This window comes from Ammospiza nelsoni, chromosome 5, assembly GCF_027579445.1.
Source record: "Ammospiza nelsoni isolate bAmmNel1 chromosome 5, bAmmNel1.pri, whole genome shotgun sequence".
NCBI classification, from domain to species: domain Eukaryota; kingdom Metazoa; phylum Chordata; class Aves; order Passeriformes; family Passerellidae; genus Ammospiza; species Ammospiza nelsoni.
In genome coordinates, this window is record NC_080637.1 from 68,822,999 (window position 1) to 68,843,092 (window position 20,094).

Below are 20,094 nucleotides of genomic sequence, written 5' to 3' on the forward strand. Positions count from 1 at the left end.
CTGCTGCCCGTCAAAGCAAACACTGAGGAAACCAAGGTGAGCAGCAAACTCAGGGTCACCCCAGACCTGTCATACCCAAGGAAAAGTGGAGGACAAGTCTCTGCCTGCTTCACCTGACAGATCTCAGGCTGTGCTCAGCTCTACCACTTCAGCTTCTGGTAAATACATAACTAGTATTTTCCATCCTGCCCTTGTTGTGCAACTTCCCTTCAGCTCAGAAAAGTCACTGTCAGTGTCAGCTGCTGCTGGCCTTACCCACCAGTTCCTGGGCAGGATCATTCACACCCTCTCAGAAAAAGCACCGTGTGTGACTGACACAAATTTGGGTTTGTAGAGAAAAATACAGATGAAAAGACAAATACAAATGAAATCTGTATCTAAGAGTCAGACACTCCCAGTAGCTCCTGAAGACTGATGTGAGGATGCTTTCATGGCATTTCTCTGTCAGGGGTGGCAAGGGTATACAAAAGGAGAAGTCCATATTAAACTCTGATTCTGCAGTACAGTGGAAAAATCATTTAATAATCAAAAGAGCATGTAATTGTTTAAATAGGCTTACATAAGGCTATTAAAATACCATTTTTTAGCATGACTATAGAGTTTAAAAATTTAGGATTGAAAATTTTTACTCTTTCATCAAAATCTTGAAACTCATTAATTCAAAGGATTTTTTTCTCAAGGAAACAAATGGTTCTAATACAAGAGAATTACCAGAGCTGTCATTATAAACCAAATACATTTTAAAACATTTATATTATGTTAGTGATAAGAATAAATCATAATGGTGATTTTTTAAATAAAGTAATAAGCTATTCAACTGTAATTTTTCATTGCAGCAATAAGCCTAGGCTGTGGCCTTATGTATAATGTTTCTTCATTATAATGTATCTTCATTATTATCTTCTTTTTTCCATTAAGTATTGTCAGGCTATTCTGACATCATTCCTGATAGGGGACTGATGATGACATCAGACCACAATAACTATTTTCTGTCCTTGTTAACATCCCAGTGCTGGAAATATCTGATTGTTTTCTTAACTATGTAACATTTGATTTTAAACAACTAGGAAAAGATTTGAACTGGTTCTAGCTATCTTTGTGTACACACACCATTCTATTCTCCTAGGAAAACTTTTTTAGAGAAATCCATTCCAACATTTGGGAGGTAAACTATTAGATAGAATTGCTTTAAGGGCACCAACTTACATTTGAGACAAAAAAGAGCTGGACTTATTTATTTAGCCTACAAAGTAAATAATTCAGTCTTCTCTACCAGATGAGCCAGTATTGAATATGTGAAGCAGGCAGCTAAAATAAGAGATTTACAGAACTGCACTTTCAAAATGTATACCTGCTGCTGCTGTTGCTGCAGTTTTCTCTTGCAAAGTTTGTTCTAGCTTGGAAAGGCAATGTTCCTGCCCCTCAGAACTGCAAAAGCATTACAGCAAGGGGCTGATATGCTATGACACACACAGAGTTTTGAAGTTTAACCCAGTTTCCTGGATTCATCCATGGATCCTGCTGAGGTCAGTGGAAACGTGGAGGAGAGCTGCACTGCTCAGATCCTGCAGGGAGACAAGAAGCTCTGGTGAGGTCACCTCAGACTCCTCTGGTATGTTGCATTTAAACTGTGTTTACATTTTGCAGGTCGTGTAAACAAGAAATATTAATTTTGCTTCTTGAGCTAAAGTGCTTTTTATTTATGAACATGTCATTCCCTCACTGACATGACATGGAAACCCAGCCATTTGGATGAACTTACAGGGCTTCCTTGAAAATGAGCATTAGGTGCCTAAAACAGTCCCTGCCAAACTACTGTGGCTGCTGTAAAGAGCTCTGTGTCTTGCCCATTCCTTTTCTTCTGCTCAGATGGTGCTGCTGTCTTGTGATTCCTCCCAGAACACTCCTAGTTTTCTTCCCCAACATGAGCTCCCATCCATAACTGCTATTTGTATCTAGCATGAGCTCTGCAGCCTTCCAAAAACCCCTTGCTGCTGATAAATCCCAGCAACTGGGATGTTTGGTGTTCTTGCTTTAGAGACCAAGTGAGAAGAGCTCCTCCTCTGAGAGAATTTGCTCAGTGGCTGCAGGTTTTTGTGGGACAGCAACATGCCTCTGGAAAGGCTTTGTAATTTGCCATCATCACCTTGCAGTGATGTTTTCTGAGACTGAGATCCCTCCCAGGGGTTTGCAGTGATGGGAACTCACCCTTTCTTACCTGAGTCCATTGCCCCATGAATTAATAAGGTCCAAAATTCCTGCTAGGGTAGAGGCCAGTCTTCTGCACCCCGAAGGCTGTGATGAAGATGTTGAGGATGACTGTGATGAAGATGAGAGCTGTGGCAGTGTTGTTGAGTATGTTCAGGCGGGGTTGCTTTGCAATATCATTCAGGTTCAAACGAGCTGTGCAATACCATGCAAAAAGAGAAAGGGATTTGCAGACTGACTCCAAGTCCCCCACCTCCTGCAAGCCTCCCCTGCCTGGTAAATGTTCATGGTGCCCCTGAGTGCTGAGGCCACTGAGCAGAGGGAGTGGTCACAGGAATGCTGCAGGAGCCACAGCTTGCTCTAGGATGACACAGAAGGCTGGAGCAGAGGAACATGTCACAGGTTTTCCAAAGCCTCCAATCCTCTGTCCCCCCATAAAAACCTATGTAGGACATTCAGGAAAATGCAGCACCTTTGCAGGTTTTTAATACTGGGAATGTGTTGGAGACTGAAATACAGCAACTCCTGTATCAGATGGAGCACTGGGCAAGCACCAGCAAACCAATGCTGGTGTTAATGTGCTGTCTGTAGGCCACTAGGACAACTGTGGGATTGGTTAAATGTGAGGTAAATATAGGGAATATTTCTGCCAGAATTGTTCTATTAAGTCCCAGATGAAGTAAGATATAAATTACAGCTAAAATGTAGAGTCTGCAAGAGCTGCATGAAGGAGTACATAACAGTAGGTGCAGCAAGAGGCCCATCTTGGCCAAATCCCCACTCTTTCCCTGAAACAAGGGCTCAGCAGTGGGAAAGTGAAGGAAAAGTTGTGCTCAGAGTCGTGCAAACAAGAAACAAACCACGCACCATTCTGAGTAACACTGCCCACCCTACCACCCACATCCAGCCCTGCATGGAGCCAGAAGGGAATGGTTTGGGGGGAGAAGCTTCTCCCTTCCACCCCCACCCTGCCCCTGCACACACGCCCCAGTGGGCACCTTACCCGTGATGATCAGGAGAACCCCAATCATCACCTGGAAGAAGAGGGAGATGCTGATCAGCACGATGAGGGTGGCGTAGTACTGGAAGGACGTGCCCTGCTCCAGCACAGCCTTGAGCTGGGTGACGTTGGCCATGAAGAGTGCCACGTCCAGCATGCTCTCTGCCACGCTCTTCTTGGTGGCGTAGTGGTTGATGTTCATGGGCCCGTTGACCCGCAGGTGAGGATTCATGCCCTGCAGAGACAGGAGGAATCACTAAACCAACAGACACACCTGTGTCCAGTGGGATATGCTGGCTTCTCCCTGGGGTTTATCTAGAAAGCCTGGGAAAGAGTCAAAGTTGCATGTTTTAAAAGTGTTGAGAGTAGCCAACATGTCCCCTCACAGTTGCCTCATGGTAATGAGTACATACAATATCATGGTATTGTGAGAGGCAACTGGTCACTTGGAAAATTTAAAAAGGTTTATTAAACCTTAACAAAAATACAACAAAGGACTACATAAGGAAAAAGCTTCAGCACTGGGAACTGCCTGTGTGCACACCACATGGCTGGTTCATCTTCAAGATGGATGCTCAGTCTTTTATACCCCTGAGGGTTGCATCAGCCAGCCCTGGCCCTTCCCAAAGTCTGTCAGTCAGCTCTTCTGTGCCATTTATCAGTGGAGACTGGTTTCTTGTAACTGGATTGGAGGTCAGGTGTTGTCTTGCTGCATCCCCTAAGCACCAAGATTTTCCATTCCCAACTGCCCCATGTGCATACCTTCTTTCTACCTCGTTGTCCTGCTGTCTAATGGCAACAATACAGGGGGGAAAGGGAATCATGGGGAGAACAGAGGACATCTAAACTACAATAACATAGCTATACATCACCAAAGCTTTTCTTAATATTCACACAATAATTATCTTTTGTGAGAGCCAATGATCTCATTGTCCATCTATAACAGTATTAATAGTCACAAGATACTTGCTGTGATCAAGAGCTCAGCAAGGCTAAAAAAAATATGGGTATATTTGTGGAAAACAAGGTTGTCCAGAGTTACAATAATGTAGATTATCCCAAAGCCAGGGATTTTGCAAGGAATATTAAATTCTCTTCCTTCAGGACATAGACAAGACTCAAACTTAAGAGGGGATTAGAGGCAGATCTTCTCTTTGGGTTGAGTGTTGTGTTTACCAATGATCATTGGTAAACAATGGCAAGAGTGGCTTTCTTTGATTTGTGAAGGCAGGAACAAAGCCAGTGATCCTGGGAGAGCAGTGTATGTGGGGTGTGTGATGCTGAAGTTGGGGTGAATTTTGGAAGGGGGTTGTGGCCCTGGTCTAGTGGTCACCCTGATGTGACAAAGACATGTATGAACATGTGAGTGGGAAAGGCTGTGTCTGTTTTGAACTATTGGTGAACTGTGATCCTTAACAGGGGGCTAGCTTGAGGTAGAAAAGGGCTTTTGGGTTGGTTGGGGTTTTTTTAAATGATAGCTCAAAGCATTTAGTTCTTACAGTTTCTGACAGTGACAGTCCTGTGGTTACATGGCTCCATTGCAAAGCCTATATTTCTTGCTCTGGAAGGTGGAAGGTGAAAGATACTGGAAGGAAGTAAAAGTAGAAGTCTAAAGAACTGGTAAAAACTCCAAAGCTGTGTGTAGGTGCTTGAGACTTAAATATTACAGTGTGGTATGAGAATAGAGGCATCTTGAGGAAAGGAGGCCAGCAAAAGATCATGTTCTGTGAATGCATTTTTAAAACCTGTCTTGAGGGACTGCTCCCCCTTAGATGGCCTAAAAGCATGTGATCCTGTTGGAACAGAGAGGAACTAATACCAAATTGTGCAGAGTTGGTGATTTGATCCCTCTCATGTGCTGTTTTCCTTATTCCTGAAGAATCAGCCCCCTCCTTGCAGCATCACAAGGCAGAGCATTGATAGTTTATCTCTGTGTAATGATGAGTTAAGGGTTTGAGAACAAGGGAGCTGTACAAACAGGGCAGAGCTGCTGGTAAATGAGTGACTGGTACCAGGAGGCTGAGACATCTGTTTCTGGCTGCTTACGTGGACAAAAATACAGCAAGTCAGGAGCTCTTGTTGAATGAAATCACATCCTTCTTTTGAGCTGCCTTTATGTACCTTTACCTTGAGTGTGAAATGGGACAGAGTTGCAACATCCTGAGCTCTGTGTCCCAGATGATCAGGCAGTGAAAATAGACAGCTTTGACATGGACTTTTCTCTCATGGATGAGTGTGATGGCATGTTCCCATCTGGGACATGAAAACACAGGCAGGTGCTTCTCTCCCATGTGGAGCACCTGGAACTGGAAAAGCTTCACAATGGAAAAGGTGTGACTCCAGATTCAAAGTTCTGTCAGTCCAGGCAGATCCAGAAGGATCTGCAAAAGGATAATGGATGATGGAAGGTGGACACTAAACTTGAATCTGGGTAGCTGAAGGTTTGTGATGGGCAGCCCCCAAACACAGAGCTGGCTACAGCCTCCTCTCAGGCAGTTGCAGAAAGCTTTAAGGTCCCTCCTGAGCCTCCTCTTCTCCAGGCTGAGCAGCCCCAGCTCCCTCAGCCACTCCCCATCAGATTTGGGCTCCTTCACCAATTTCATGGCCCTTCTCTTGGCACACTCCAGCACATGGCACATGACTCCTTATGATGCAGGGAAAAGTTACAGAGATCCAGGGTTTTTATGGATTTGGCCCTCAGTATTCCATCTAGTCCAGCAGCTAAGAATGGAAGCCTGATGTCTCAAATAAGGAGAGGCTTAGACAAACCAGGAGTGTTCAGAGAGCTGGCATTTGGGTTAATGCTGGAGGAGGGATTTGCTTGGGATGTTGGTGCCATAACTGTCACCCATGAACCACTGTTTGTGGGGTATGAATGCATGGCTGGGACACTTCTTTTGAGCTGCCAGAATGCACACAAAGCTTTCCAAAGCCCATTTCTGCTTTTGCTTCCTTTAAAGTTCAGTCCTATAAATTCCTGCAGCCCAGGAGCTGATTCACAAGCAACCTGGGTTCCCCTGTAGGAGGATTGCCCAGACAGCTGTGGGAGGTGGTGTGGAATCACTGAGGAGATTCAGTGATTCCCTTCTGGCAAACGGAGCCCTAAGTGTAGTCACAGGACATACCTGAAGCTCACCAAAGTGATTTATGCCACCAGGTTAGAGCTGGTTGCTTTCTAGTCACTTTGAAGGGATTCCCCTTAGGAAAATGGAGATCATTGCCTTTTCTTCTCTGTAAAGAGAAGAGCTGGATGTGGCAGTCACACACCAAGCCCATCTTGAAAGCCTGGCTGCAGAGCCAGCGCATCTGCTGGAAACAGCACTTTTGTCCCCAGAGGGGGCTCTATTTCTATTGCCCACTTACTGAGAGTCGGGAAATGAGGACCTGAACAATTCCATCCCAATCATACAGCAGTGCTGGATGAACTGGTGTTGGAGCTGCTTTCCTGTGTCTCATTTCTGGATGTTTTTCCTTTCCCTATGAGGCAGCCTCTCTCCCTGCAAGGACCCTGCTGGCTTCAGTCTGACCCAGGCAAATCCCTTTTCCTTTTTCTCTTGTATAAACATAGCATAGTAATACAGATCCCCTCAGGGGTTGAGTGAGGCACCCATCTATGTTTTCTAAGTCAAAGGCTTAATTCTTACCCAAAAGTGTGCACACACACACAGATATTCAACTCCCACTTCTACTTTTATTTTTAATTTTGGTAGGAATTCTTATGGAAAGAAGGATCAATATCACTGCAGAAAAAGAATGGATTTTTTAAAATTCCTTTTTCAACTTTTCCTCTGATTTTGCTGTAGGGAGCTCTCAGGTCCCCAGGCCTATGAAATCAAACTCTAGTACCAGAAGGTATGCTGAGCTTCACAGCTCACTGAAACTACCTGAAAAATTGCCACTAGAATTAGTTTTCAAGAGAAATACTCTGGGGTTTTAATGCTTTTATTTTTACAAGAAATAGCTACTCTCCTCTGTAAACTTTTGGAGGAGCTTCATCTAAATATTTCTTTCAAAGCTGGCAGATTTTGGGTCAAGGGGAGCACAAACGTTTTTGAAAATTTCTACAAAATCTACAGTTTACTTGTCACATTTTTCAGATTGGGGGGGAAAAAGAATTACAGAGCAGATCTTATTGCAAATCTCTGTATACTTTGTGGGGTTTGTGACCCTATCCCAGGGGAGAACAGCCTGAAAGAGGGAGTGGAACAGCATGAGGCTCCAGAGCAGAAGAATGATAATCTTTATGGAAGCAACTCTGTCAGAGGGTGATATCTGAGTAGGAGCTGTATTATTGGCCATTCCTTCCAAGGGAAATGCTGGAGAATGCCAAAGAAAACAGACACAAATGCAGAGGGGTGAGCACAGAGACAGCCACCACGGGGATCCCAGCCATGAGCAGCCAGCCACACACAGCATCCGGCACCAGGGAAAAAGGGAAAACCCAGGGAATGTTTCCCCAGCATTGGCCAGTCAGCAGCTTTAGAAATACCCTGTGAGCAGTGGCTGATGGAGGTGAAAGCACTCTGACAGTCAGCATCACCTTGCAGAGCAGGAGAGGAGCAAAGTCCCCTTTCTGTGGGAAGGAAGAAGAAAGCTTTAATTCCCTTTTGTGGGATCAAAGCCTGGCCCCCAATCAATGCTTCTGCTTCTAAGAGCACTGTTATTATCTACTCTCCTTCACTCCCTGCAGCTCCTGACCACTTCACCTGGCATGAAGGGAGCAAATTTTACCATTTCTAGCCCACGTGCCCAGGCACAGAGAGCAGCAGCACTGGGAAGAGCAAGGAATACCACATGCCTGATCCCCTGGTGGGTTGGGATTCCCTTGCAGCTCATGGGTCTGTGCACAGCCACACGTGTGCAAGAGAAGAGACACCCAAGGTAACTACATTGTGAACTTGGTGAGGCAAAGGCTGCTTTTCTCCAGTTTGGCACAACAAGAAGCATCCTGGCTGCTTTCCATGAACAGAAGTAATAGTAAACCTCTTCACGGATACTGCAGGCAGAAGGAAAATTGAGTGTTCAGGGCCAGTCCTCCCTCCTCAGCCTCTGTGGAGGCTCTTGGCTGGTCCAGTTGTGCTTGGGGATTTTTTCATTTTAATATAGCCATCTGTTCTTCTCACCAGGGGTCCTGTTGGGAGCCAAGCGTTGTGTTGCCTTCAGTTCACATTGTGTAAATCCCAGCAAATAAACCAGAGGTGCTTTCCTATATCCTTCCCCGTGTATCAGACTGGTCCTGATGGAGACCTGTCTCTGAGGTCTTTACACTTCTGTGACAGGTCACTGCTGGGTTTAACAGAGAAACCATTGACACCAACTGTTTGCATGAGAGTTCTCCAGCCAAAAAGTGACTTCCAGGAGCTGGGAGCCAGAAGTGAAGGCCTAGGCAGGTGGCAGGCACAGATTCCATGGACTTGACAAGCATTGCTCATGTTCTGTGGTCTACCAAGCTTTCCATTTTCTTTGTCTATCTCCTGTGTTTCACCTCATACCTGCAAGTAAACCTGCTGAGCTCTCTTGGGCAGAGATGTCACACAGTGTGGTGTAGGGGTGTGGTTTTTGTTGAGAGAGTGACAAAACTAGTTTTTGTTTCTTTAAAAAAGAAAGACGTTTTTAGAAGTTTATTTTATTCTGTAAGCTTGAAGGACTTTACCTTAAACTTAAGGATAGCTAATTGGACAGAAGCTAACAAGTTTCACTTGAGCAATTAACTAGAAAGGGACGTGAACAAAGAAACTAACTGTTTTTGTAAGCTGTATTACTAAGAGCAAGAACGTCTAGCACCTAGCTTGGTTTTTCTGTTTGTCATTTTGCCTTTTATTAAACCTTTTTGCTTCCAACACTGCAACAGATGCCGTCCTGCTAATTTTTATGCCTCCAAGAGTAGCCAAGCTATCTTAAGTGTGTTATGAGCCTCCAAGGCCTTATTAGCCCTGGGCTGGCACTGCTCTCTCTGTGCCCCTGCCCTGGGCTGGCACTGCTCTCCGTGCTTAGCTGTGGCACTGCAGCCTGCAGAGCCCAGCTTGTCCCATGGGGTTTTGCATTTTCAGTTCACCTCCTCCTCTTCTCCTTTATTCTCTTCCTTTCTCGCCCTGTGCCTTGTGCCTTGTCTGTCTTTCACGTTTTTCCCTGCTATTGAGCCCTTCAGCTTCATTCACCTCCCTCCTGGGGTGCTCTCCCCACTCCTCTCCCTCTCTGGCACTCTGTGCTGCTGTCTGGCAAGTTCCTTGAATCTGTTCACTCTGACGCCACTCAAGGCTTCCTATGCTACAGGGCAGCATAAATTATGTATCACTCAAAGAGCTGCCTCACCAAATCTATATTAAACTCCCTTGTTAAGTGTATTTATGAAACTGAATTGGACGGATCCAGGAATCGACTGGTAGGCTGCAGGGCTGAGCTGGAATACAAGATAATTTTTATTTTCCAGTAGCTGGGATGAGGACAAGGTGGGAAGGGTGGTGGCAGTGCTGGAGGAGCCTCCATGCATGGATTAGGAGCAGTTTGTGAGTTTGGGGCTCAAGAATTGAGCCAAATGCTTGGCACCAGCAATAACAATGTGCTGATGCATGATCTCTGATTGTTGAACAGAAGCAATTGGGTGTGTATGTGCATGGGGGAACCAGCTCTTTGAATATATGGAATTGGGAGTGCACTCAAAAGGATTAGTGGGAACAATTATTTCCAAAGTCAGGATATAGAAGCTGGAGCCTATTCAAGTCACTAGTGTTTTATCCCAGTGTTTTTGGAGAGGAAAAAAAAAAAAAAAAGAGAGCAGGGGAAGACTAAAAACAGCTTTAGAAGAAAAAATTCAAAGTAGGTTAGCAGAGAAAATGAGTTTATAAAAAATGGAAGAGCAGCTGGGAGGCACAACAGTAACTACTGCATTGTGCTTACAAAGCTAAACACGTTAAGATGAATAAATCCCTAAGCTGGATGGCTTATGGCCCAAAATATTAAGAAAAGCTGGGTCTGATTGCAGGCTGCAGCCAGATCCAAAGAGCAAATGTGTTCATATAAATCATTTTAATTCAAAACACTCATAAAGCAAGGTCCTAAAACTGAACTCCTTCCAAGTCTAAGCGTGTTTGTATCCAATGTTGAGGGGTCAGGTTGATTTCTGAAACTGGGAGAACACAGTAACAGCTGTACTGGATCAGACCAGAGGTCCAGTTCCCCTCTGACTGTGGTTTGTAGCAGATGTTTGAGGGGAAAAATTTCAGAATGGGACAAGCATATAGCAATGGTCCCTTGTGACCTGTAACTCTGAATTTAGAACTGCTCCAGCCCTGGCCTGATGTTGCTTTTCATGTGAGGTAGCCCAAGGTTAATTTGCCATTTGCCAGGTGGCTCAGGGCATCCTGGATTTTCGTTTTCCCTATCTGCAAATGAACAGGAATCCACCTATGGGTGATGTGTGGGGTGAGAGAGATGGGTAAGATCTCTTGGAGAGGTGCAATATATTCCTGTGTTGTGGACATAATCCAGCAGGACTGAATTCATCAGGCAGGGAAGGTAGGTGATTTTCTCATTCCCATAGGTGGTTTCCATCTTTCAGCATTTCCCAGATAAACCTCACTCCCAGGAGCTCAGGTTCATCTGCATCTTTTGAGCTTTCCATGCCCCTGGCCTCCTCTGAGTGCTCCCCACAGAAAGGAAGCTGTGTGAGGCCAGGTGGGAAGAAGGAAGGACATGGCTGAGGGTTTTGACAGAGCTGACATCCATGAGCAGTGGGATTGGGGGTTCTGGTCTCTGACATGCACGTGCCACGCACACCATGGACATATGGACATGGACACATGGACACCACAGGCAATGGACACATGGACACCTGCCACAGAGAGCTGCCTCATCTCCTTCTCAGGCATTCTCAAATGGGGACTAAAAAGAGAGAGCTCATCTATGCAAGACAGCTCTTGGACATGTCAGTGGTTGCTTTGAAAGACTTTGCCAGTCTGGTGGGAAACCTTTATAGGGTCAGAGTTACAAAGCAATGGAAATTGTGGGGGGACAGAATGTCACAGAGACACGCAGACCATTGCAGAAGGCAATCTCACCCCTGAGGAGCTGCAGCTGTACTAATTATCAGGATTGGGAGCAGGCCTGCCCTTAACAGGCCACAGCTGTGTCCAATAAGGGTGATTGCTATAAAAGAGTGGGTTAGCTGTTAGAGAGGAGTTGGAGTTTGTTGGCTGTGCTGTGGAGGAGAAGGAGTCAGTGCTACAAGGAGCTGCCCATGAGACCTCACTGAGAAGGTATGGAAGTTTTGCAATAAGATGACAGCAGAAGATTACTCAGTAAAATGCCTTGGAGGCCTTGAGGTGTTCCTTTCTAAGCAGCAGAGGTTGAGATTTTGTCCCTTTGAGCCTGTAAGCAGGTTAAGTGGTCAGTACCACGGCTCTTTGCTGCTCTCAGGAGGAATTGCCACTGCAGTTCAGGTCAAGAAGGAGCTGCCACTGTTGCAGAGGCAGGGAATGTGTCCCACAAGGAGGGGATGCTTCTATTTTCAGAGTCAAGTGACACCCAGGCTCCTCATCACATCATGGGTGTCCTGTTGTGACAGGCAGAATTTGCTCAGGAGCACACAGGCAGCCTGCAGCAGAAGTAACCCAGAATCTGATCCAGTTTTCTGACAGATGCAGCTTTGCCTCCCTTTTGCAGCTTCCTGAGTCCTTGCTCACTGTTGGAACCAAAAAAACCTCACTCTGCTTCTTCCTTTCCAGTTTTCCTCTCTCATTGGTGCATTCAGTGTATTTTGTTTGTGGGGACACAGACGTTGTTTTGGGGGTGATTGTGCGCAGGAAATGTTCAGGTTTCTCTGTAGCCTTGCTGTTCTTGACTGAAGTTACAAGACTTTGAACCAACAGGAAAATCCAGAGGGGGTTTTGTGCCAGAATCTGTATTTTTGGCCATATGAGACAGAAACCTGAAGCAGACAAAACCTTGAGATGGAATTGCCTCCCATCAAAAGGCACACACAAAACAAGGGAAAGGCTTCTAGTTTGTAGAACTGATGTGTGATAATAGACTATTAAGCTTTTAAAAAAATTATGTGTGGGGAGGAACAATTTAATTAGATAAATGGTTGGATGAGGCATGTTAACTGGGTCACCAAGGGAGCCCTTCTTACGTTCAGAGCAAAAGAAAAATGCAATACAACATGCACTCAAACCCTTGGATACAGAAGGAAAATCTGAAATCAGCAGATCCAGTGCTGTGTTGCTTTATAAGGATTTAATAATTTGGAGGCTGGGCCAAGGCCCTGCCTTAGGATGCAGTACAGTAAAGCTCCTGGGGGAGGTTTAAGGTGGTTCTGGAATGGAAGGTTTTCCTTGGTAATTAAAAATATTAACTTTGGCTTCCCATTGTTTTTCTGGAGCTCTTTCAAGGGTGGGGTCATTCTGTTGTTTGGGTTTGTAGCTTGCTGTATTGACAGGATTTACAGGATAAGATTGTTTATGCTTTTTCTTCTCATCCTCCAGTCCAGCTTGGTGGTGCTATAAGAGTTAGGCATGCTAAGTTCAGGGCAGTGATTTAATGGGTTATAAAAATGGCCGTTGATGTATCAGTACTTTAAACATGAATTGTGAGTTGCTGTTGGGCACAGATCAGAAGTGAAACAGCTGGTGGGCAGGGATATCTCCCACCTTGGAAAAATGGTACTGGGGCTCCCCTGTTTGACTTCCACCGAGTTCAGTGGAAGTTAAGCAATTAAAATATTTATCTTTGTCCATATCAGCCTAAGTTCAGCCATGATAAATTAAATTACACTCAAAAAGTGTGGCCCTGAAAGCATCATCATTAAGGTATTTTATTATCCTGTGCCTCTGCCAATATAGTAACAATTTTTTCCAGTGGATTATGAATTTGGATATAACTATGACTAAAAAAGGGTTATATGCCTTCTAAACAGGCATTCTAGGTTAGGAGGTATTGCAAAAGTGCATTGAATAATTTGGGAACTTCTCTGTGCAGCTGCACAGCAGGGATTAAAGTCTAAGGGCAAAGAGCTCAGAAACCATAATTCTTTGGTCTTCAAAGATGTTAATGTAACTCATTCAAGATAGTGCTGGAAGTATCCATACAGTAAAAGAAATTCAGCAACTGTAGAGCTCCCTCTTGTTTTCCTTCTATTAATTTTCTATCAAATCTTAATTTTGCTTTAATTTTATGGTTTTGTATTGCATTTTAAATAATACACAAGACCCTGGACTAAGCAGTGACTGGAAGACAACAGTGAATATTCTTTACAACAAAGCTTGGGGAGGGGAACTGCAAAAAGAATTACTTCAGAAGTTTGCATGAGAGCTGGCATGTAAAACTGGCCCTTATTAAATGGGATAGATTTTTAAATGGTTGCTGTGGCCCTATATTGTGTTCTTTTGAATATTGGATACAAACCACGTGACACACATTCTTCCCATAAAGTTTCTCCTCAGTTAAAACTGTCTCTCCTGCTTTAACACTGCATGTCCTGAATGTCAATTTTAGACCCCTGAAGTCTTCAATTTTTCTTTCCTGCACTGCAGTAGGACATTGCAGTAGGGCTTGGAGATGTTTTAAGTTTTGGGCTCAGATTCTCATACAGCTGGTGCTGTGGCTGTTCAGTTTTATGTAATAGGGATGTTAAGGATGAGATTAGAGAGTGGTATAGAAATAAAATGGGCCTTCACTTAAATTCTGTGCAACCTCACTTGCTTATAGCACACAGAATGCAAGCAGACCTAAATGTCATTCTCATATTTCAGTTTTTAATGTCGCAATTTAGAGCAATTGTGCTGTGGAAGAAATGTTCTTGTATAGCCTTAAGTGGTGAAGGAAAAGGAACCCACACCATCTTTTTCTACCCCAGGTCACAGACAAAAGGGCTTAGAGTACCACATCTCAAGATTAGATGACTTAAGTGAGCCAGGAAATGAGGTTTGATGCTTCCAAAAGCGTGGAGGTCTTTCTAGATTTGAGTAGAAATTGGTTTGTAAGCATTCATGGGCTGCTAAGGAAGCTCGTGGCTGAAGATGTGCAAACAGCAGATGTGTGGGGAGGAAAATGGGATGGTTGGCTCCTGGTTCCTGCCTGGCCAGGGTGGCCTGGATGGGTTTGTCCCTGATCACAGCAGCAGGACACCAGCCCTTGTTGCGCATCCAGCATTCCAGGCTCATGCAAGCAATAACTGATTTATAAGATTAACAGTGATCTCTCCTAACCATTAAGCTAAATGTTGATCCTTATAATGAGCCTAACAGGGCTGGAACTTCTGGTATAACCAGAGGGAACTTCTCAGCCACAATACCTTGCTCAGGCAGCTGTTCCAGGCAACAGTGGAGGAAAATACTGTCTCTGAGGAATTAGGCTGTCTGAGACCTACCTAGTCACTTGGAAACTGGATGGGAATAAACTCCAAGCTTCATTATGCTGACATTTGTACGGTGTCACAGGAAGTGCTTTGCATGGGGAAGCCAAAGCAGCATTTAAGCAAATGGCTCTGGAATGGCTTCCCTTAGAGACAGGGCTGTGTTTGGTGTGTGCCTGGCTCCATGGGCAGCTGTGGGGAAGGAGGATCCACTGGAGCTGGGATGGAGTGGGCAGCCCTGGGGTGTGGCTGTCTGTCCAAAGGTGCTGATTAATGACTCGTATTGGCCTTGGCATGCTTTCAGTATTTGTGAGGACTTGAGGCAATCTTCTCTAGTGTAATTAATTAAGATTAATTTAATTAGACTGTAAAAATAAATTAGGAGAATCAGTTCAGCTGGAGCTGTGGTTTGGTCATTTTAGACAACCAAAACAATGCCTTTGAATCAGTTTCCTTGAATTAATCTCAAACAAGGAGTTTCCCTGTTCAATATCCTTGCTGATAACAGAATTGTCTTCAGGAGGAAGAATGTTACGTTGTACATGGGGAGGGGGATTTTAGACCAAAACCCCATGCGCACACACCCTGAGATAAGATAAATCCAGAATGACATCTGGTTATTGGGCACACCTGGTCATTGTGAGATTAGTGAGTGATGTCTGAGATTACAGCAGCAACTGTGGATGCCCAGACAGAATGAAATCATCACTGCTGACAAGGCAAGGGAGCTCAGATGGACATCCAGATCTGTCACAGAGGTCACATTGCTCAGATGTGTCACATCTTAGTGTGGAAAGTGAGATGGAGCATTGAAACCATGGCCAGGAAAGAATTCAGGAATGGTCCTTGTCTCTGGCTGTGCTGTCAGCTCCACTACAGCTGCTGATATGGCACCTGCACTTTTGGGTTTGTGTTCCCTTATCACTGACACACTGCAGGGTTTGGCAGGTGATTCATGAACCCTGATTCACAATTCATCCTGGGGGAAGTTTGCAGGAGAAGCTGTTATCTTTGGTGTCGTGTACGTGTGGAAAAAACACAACCCATGATCAGGTTCTTTCTTAGCAGAAGTTTGCTTCTTTGTGGCCTGCAGACTTCTGCCTGGGAGGCTGGAATGGAGATTTTTGTTCTGGCAATTCATGCACCATCCTATCCCTGGTCTCCATGTGGTTTATACAGGTTATGGATTAACTAAGAAATCATTTAGTGACCCCTTGGTCTCTACTGCTTCCAGTACAACTTGGTATAGCAAGACATCAGGTATAATAAATGCCTTTAAAAACACATGAACTGATTTAACTGAGTTTTGGGGTTTTTTTTAGGCAGGGGAAGTATATCCAGGGCAGAAAATCCCAGCAGCTTCTCCCCTTTCAAACAGTTTTTTTGATGCAAGGACCATGCAGTGCCAGCACAGTTGATGGCTTTGAAATGCCAACAAGGGCTGTGCTGGAGCATCCTCTGTACTTAGACACCTGAATAAGAGCCACAGAGCTCTCTGAAGGGACCGGGACAAAAGCCCCTGTGTCAAAAGCTCTATTTCTGGAGCTGACATCCCTCATGCCAGGAGACTGTCACAGAATTGGCACCACTGTCCTGCTCTAACCCTTGAGCTGCTGCAGGATTTATCCACCAGGGCTCAGCCAGACTCCACTGGCATTAATGGCACATGTAATTGATTTTGTGGTGGAGTAAAGGATCCATCCCACAGCCTTGTGAGCAGGAAAGCTCTGTTCCCCTAACAAGGAAGGAATCTGATGCCTGTAGTCCTGCAGCACCTCAGAGTGCCCAGCCACTTTCCCAAGGCCAGCTTACACTGCCATTGTGCATGTTTACCTCCACAGTACAAACAAAAAAAAGGTGTATTTATGGAGGGGTAAACAGGTCCAGGTCTCTGCCCAGAAACCAGTTGGGTTAGTCAGCTGGGTGTTGACAGGAGAGGGAAGGAAATCATTATGAGAGACTGCGTGGTAGGCACGATAATGAGCCATGTGGTTGGTACCAAACAATAGAGGCTTGTGTGGAGCCCAGGGAATGCAGAGATAATTTTACCTCTCCAAACAGGAGGGCATCAAGCTGTGCCTCTCTGCCTGGGAAGTAGGTCAAGAGGAAGTGCACTTTCAATTCATGTTCATCTCATAATTATTTCACGTACTCAAGAACAGTATTTCTGTCAAGGGGAGGCTGCCTCTGTGGCCAGTCTCATGGAAGAGCAATCCTCCCCTCAGAGCAGCAGCATGCATATTTGAAGCTTTCAGCAGCAGCAGCATCCATCAGCACTGCCTTCCACATGAGCTCTCCCTGCACTTGGGCTGTCAGCCCTGACCTTGCCAAGCTCCACGGTCACTGCTGGCATCACCATCAGCGGATCCAGGGTGCCTGATCCCAGCACCACCTTACACTTGCCAGGAGAACTTGGTGGGGATGTCCTTCATTGCTGCTCTAAGGTGCTAAAGCCACCCTTGGAGGTCACCAGGTCCAACCCTCTGCTCAAAACCTGGCCATGTGTGGAGATACCTGAAGTTCCTCAGGGTCATATCACTGCAGTGTTAAATGGGTGGAGTCTCCAAAACTTCTCTGAGCAACCTACTGCAATGTTTGACCACTGTGAGAGGTTATTTTTTCTCTTAGAGATCTCAAAGGTGTGTTTTAGAGATGGATGTCAAAGGTTAAGTAAGGATAAATTTGTATTAGACTGGTCAGAGAACAAGTGTTCTACAGCCAGCCACAATACCTGCTCTTGTCTTTTGCATTTATAACAACTAATACATATACCTTGCAAAGATATATCTACATCTCTCTAGATTTATATTTCTGAAGTAAAAGACAGTCTTTACCAGGAAAAAAGTCAAATAGTTACGTTCAAAGTAAATCCTTCCCATAATTTGAAGGAATGTGTAAAGGAAAGCTGAGTAGGAAAAAACAAACACCAAAGCAGCTAAGCTTAGAGAATGATGACAATGTGACAACTCTAATTTAGCATTCAACTGTAGAGAAGTGTAAACATGAGACTAAATACAGCCACTCTAATTTGACAAATCTTCTGTTGTTTACTGAAAAACAATAGACATAGGATGGAAGATGCTACTGTTAAAAAGCATTTTTCTTTCGAGCTGCAGTGTATCATCTCCACCTATGCCAGTTACTGAGGTTTCCTTGAAAATGTGACCTAATTTTTTAAAAAAGAATTGCCAATAGCACAGAAAACCAAATCTGCTGCACCAAACTGTGTATGTTCCAGATCTCTTTCTGTAGTAAAATATTTAGTAGCTAGTTGTAGTCTCTGCCCCAGTTAAACCTTTTTATTTTTTTGCTTTTCATAAAACTTTCTTGGTTTCACCATAACTGAGAAATAGCTGCAGTGCCATTTCATCATCACATTTCCCAGATAACTAAATTGAACTCTAGACTATGTGGGTGTCATTTTCTTCTGGAAAGAGATTTGAAACTTTAAAATCAGCTAAGAAGGGAGGCTGGGGTTGATGGAAAACAAACTTTTTTCATTCCTGCACTGGAGTTACTTCTCCTGTTGCATTATACATGAAACACAAAACTCAGCTCTTGCATCAGTTATGTGGCCTGAAGGAGCAGTAGCAGACCTGGGATGAAGAAGTCTTGTCTTGAGGTTTACAATTGTCATTTTCCTCCTGACAGATCCATATCCCAAACCCCTGATTCCTTCTCCTGTGTTTCTAGTTTTTCCTGGCTACTAGCCATTTTTACCTGCTTTGTGCACTATTTTATTTCCCCAAAAATAGCAGCATTAAAATCAAGTGAATAGCTCTCATGTTGGAGCAAAGTTTCTATAATGGTTATTAGGTAGACTTCCCAAAAGTTCTCTTCCTTTCTTCCTCTCCCTTCATGCTACTGCAGTCAACCTCATTTAGGGAGGATAAAAAGGGGGAAAAAAATAACCAAAGAAAAAATGCCCACCACCCAGAAAACAAAACCAGGAGTTCTGCTTATGCATAGCTGGATGCTTCTTTTGTTGTGTGTTATCATACTTGCCCTCAAATAAAAAGAACAAAAAAGAACCAACAACCCAAAAAAATCTGCCAAAAATAGCTTTATATTCCTACCACATTTTTGCTTAATCAGTTCTCAGTTGTAATCAGGCCTCTTAATTTCATAATCATTAGCACTTTCAGTTCTGGTAAGCTGCATCATCATTTCCACTTGCCCTTTGCTTCCTTATCATTCTCAAACACAGCATGCAACAGGAAGGAGGAGCATGGATGAGGCAACTCCATTCATCTGCCCTCAGTTTTTAGGGGACACTACACATTTTCCATCTTTCATTAATCTTTCATCCATCTTTCACCATTTTAGGTGCTCCTAAAAATCTGGACTCCCAAGTGCAAAACAGCTGGGCTAACACCACATTTAGTTATCACTTCTGCTAATAAAACACAGGTTTCTGAAAGGTTTAATAGGAATGAATAAGTAAGTAGTTGGTATTTTAGTAATTATTAAAACTTCCAGACTTTTTAATCTCACTTTCCCAGTAGCCTCTCTTTTCTTTGGTAATAATGCCTAAAACATATTTCCTATAATTTTCAAACTGAGTAGGGCTGGTTAATTCCTAGAAAAGAGACTGCCTGTGCAAGCTTAGTAATTCCTGGTAATGACTCTGTAATTAGACCAAATGAGAACAGGACCTGAAGCCTAGTCCAGCATATTCTGAAGAGACATTGAATATAATCTCATTTTTCATGTTAGGATGTTAAATGAAGAAGTTTCCATCCTCTGCCTTGTCTAAGGAAAGACACAAGATTTACTTTGGAGTCTGTTTTCTGTATCTCTGCCCAGCCTTGTGTGTGATGCTCCCCATGGCCTATTTTGCAAAGCAACCAAAAAATGATGAATGGATGTGTTTGGGAAGAGAAGCTTGGACAGAAGTTGTGACATCTAGACAGGAAAATGTGAATGAAAACTGGAAATTACTCTAGGAAACTTTACTAGATGACTAAAAACCACAATTTCATAATCGTGAGCAAGGACATCCTTGGTTAGTGGCACCTCCTGTTTAAGTGAGGAAGCAGAGGCAGCTATTAAAAATATATCTGATAAATGGGGAAGAGGAGAAGAAAGAGGAAGGAGGCAACAATTAATGTAAATTAGAGCCTGTGGAAATATAAAGAAGGGAAAGACTTGAAAGGGAGCAAAAGAAACCTCTACCTTGCAGCCTAAGGACAGTAAGGCATTCTAAAGGGTAACAGCAATAAAATAATTTCTAGCAATTGTATGGCTCACTTGCTTAGCAGAAGATGGTGAAAGTCTTAATGATTCAGGAACAGCAGAAATATTCAGTAGTTCCCTTTTGTGTTTAAAGAGAATTGTGATGATGCAATGCAGCATCACAGGGAATGCAGGAACACTTTCCAGCCCTCACAAATGGCCATGAAAGATGAAAACCAGCAGCCACAAAGAATAAAAAAATAAATCCCAGCATGCCTAAACAGCACCAGGTAAGCAAAAGAGCTGTGTGAGGTACACAGCTTTCTCTTGCTAACTTTTAATAAGTCTTTGAGCAATAAGC

General features: G+C 43.9%; 1 protein-coding gene across 2 annotated transcripts in view; it reads right to left on the reverse strand.

Moving 5' to 3' along the window:
- Nucleotides 1-501: 501 nt before the first annotated feature.
- NINJ2 (ninjurin 2) overlaps nucleotides 502-20,094 on the reverse strand; it is a 42,219-nt gene continuing 22,626 nt past the window's right edge. The window contains exons 2-4 of one of the 2 annotated variants that reach the window (XM_059472544.1): nucleotides 3,212-3,443; nucleotides 2,219-2,403; nucleotides 502-1,565 (exon numbers count right to left, since the gene is read on the reverse strand). In XM_059472544.1, the coding sequence (XP_059328527.1) occupies nucleotides 2,240-2,403; nucleotides 3,212-3,443 (396 nt within the window). In that variant the 3' untranslated portion in view covers nucleotides 502-1,565; nucleotides 2,219-2,239. Of the gene's footprint in view, nucleotides 1,566-2,208; nucleotides 2,404-3,211; nucleotides 3,444-20,094 lie in introns of both variants that reach the window. The other variant, XM_059472545.1, reaches the window with a different exon arrangement.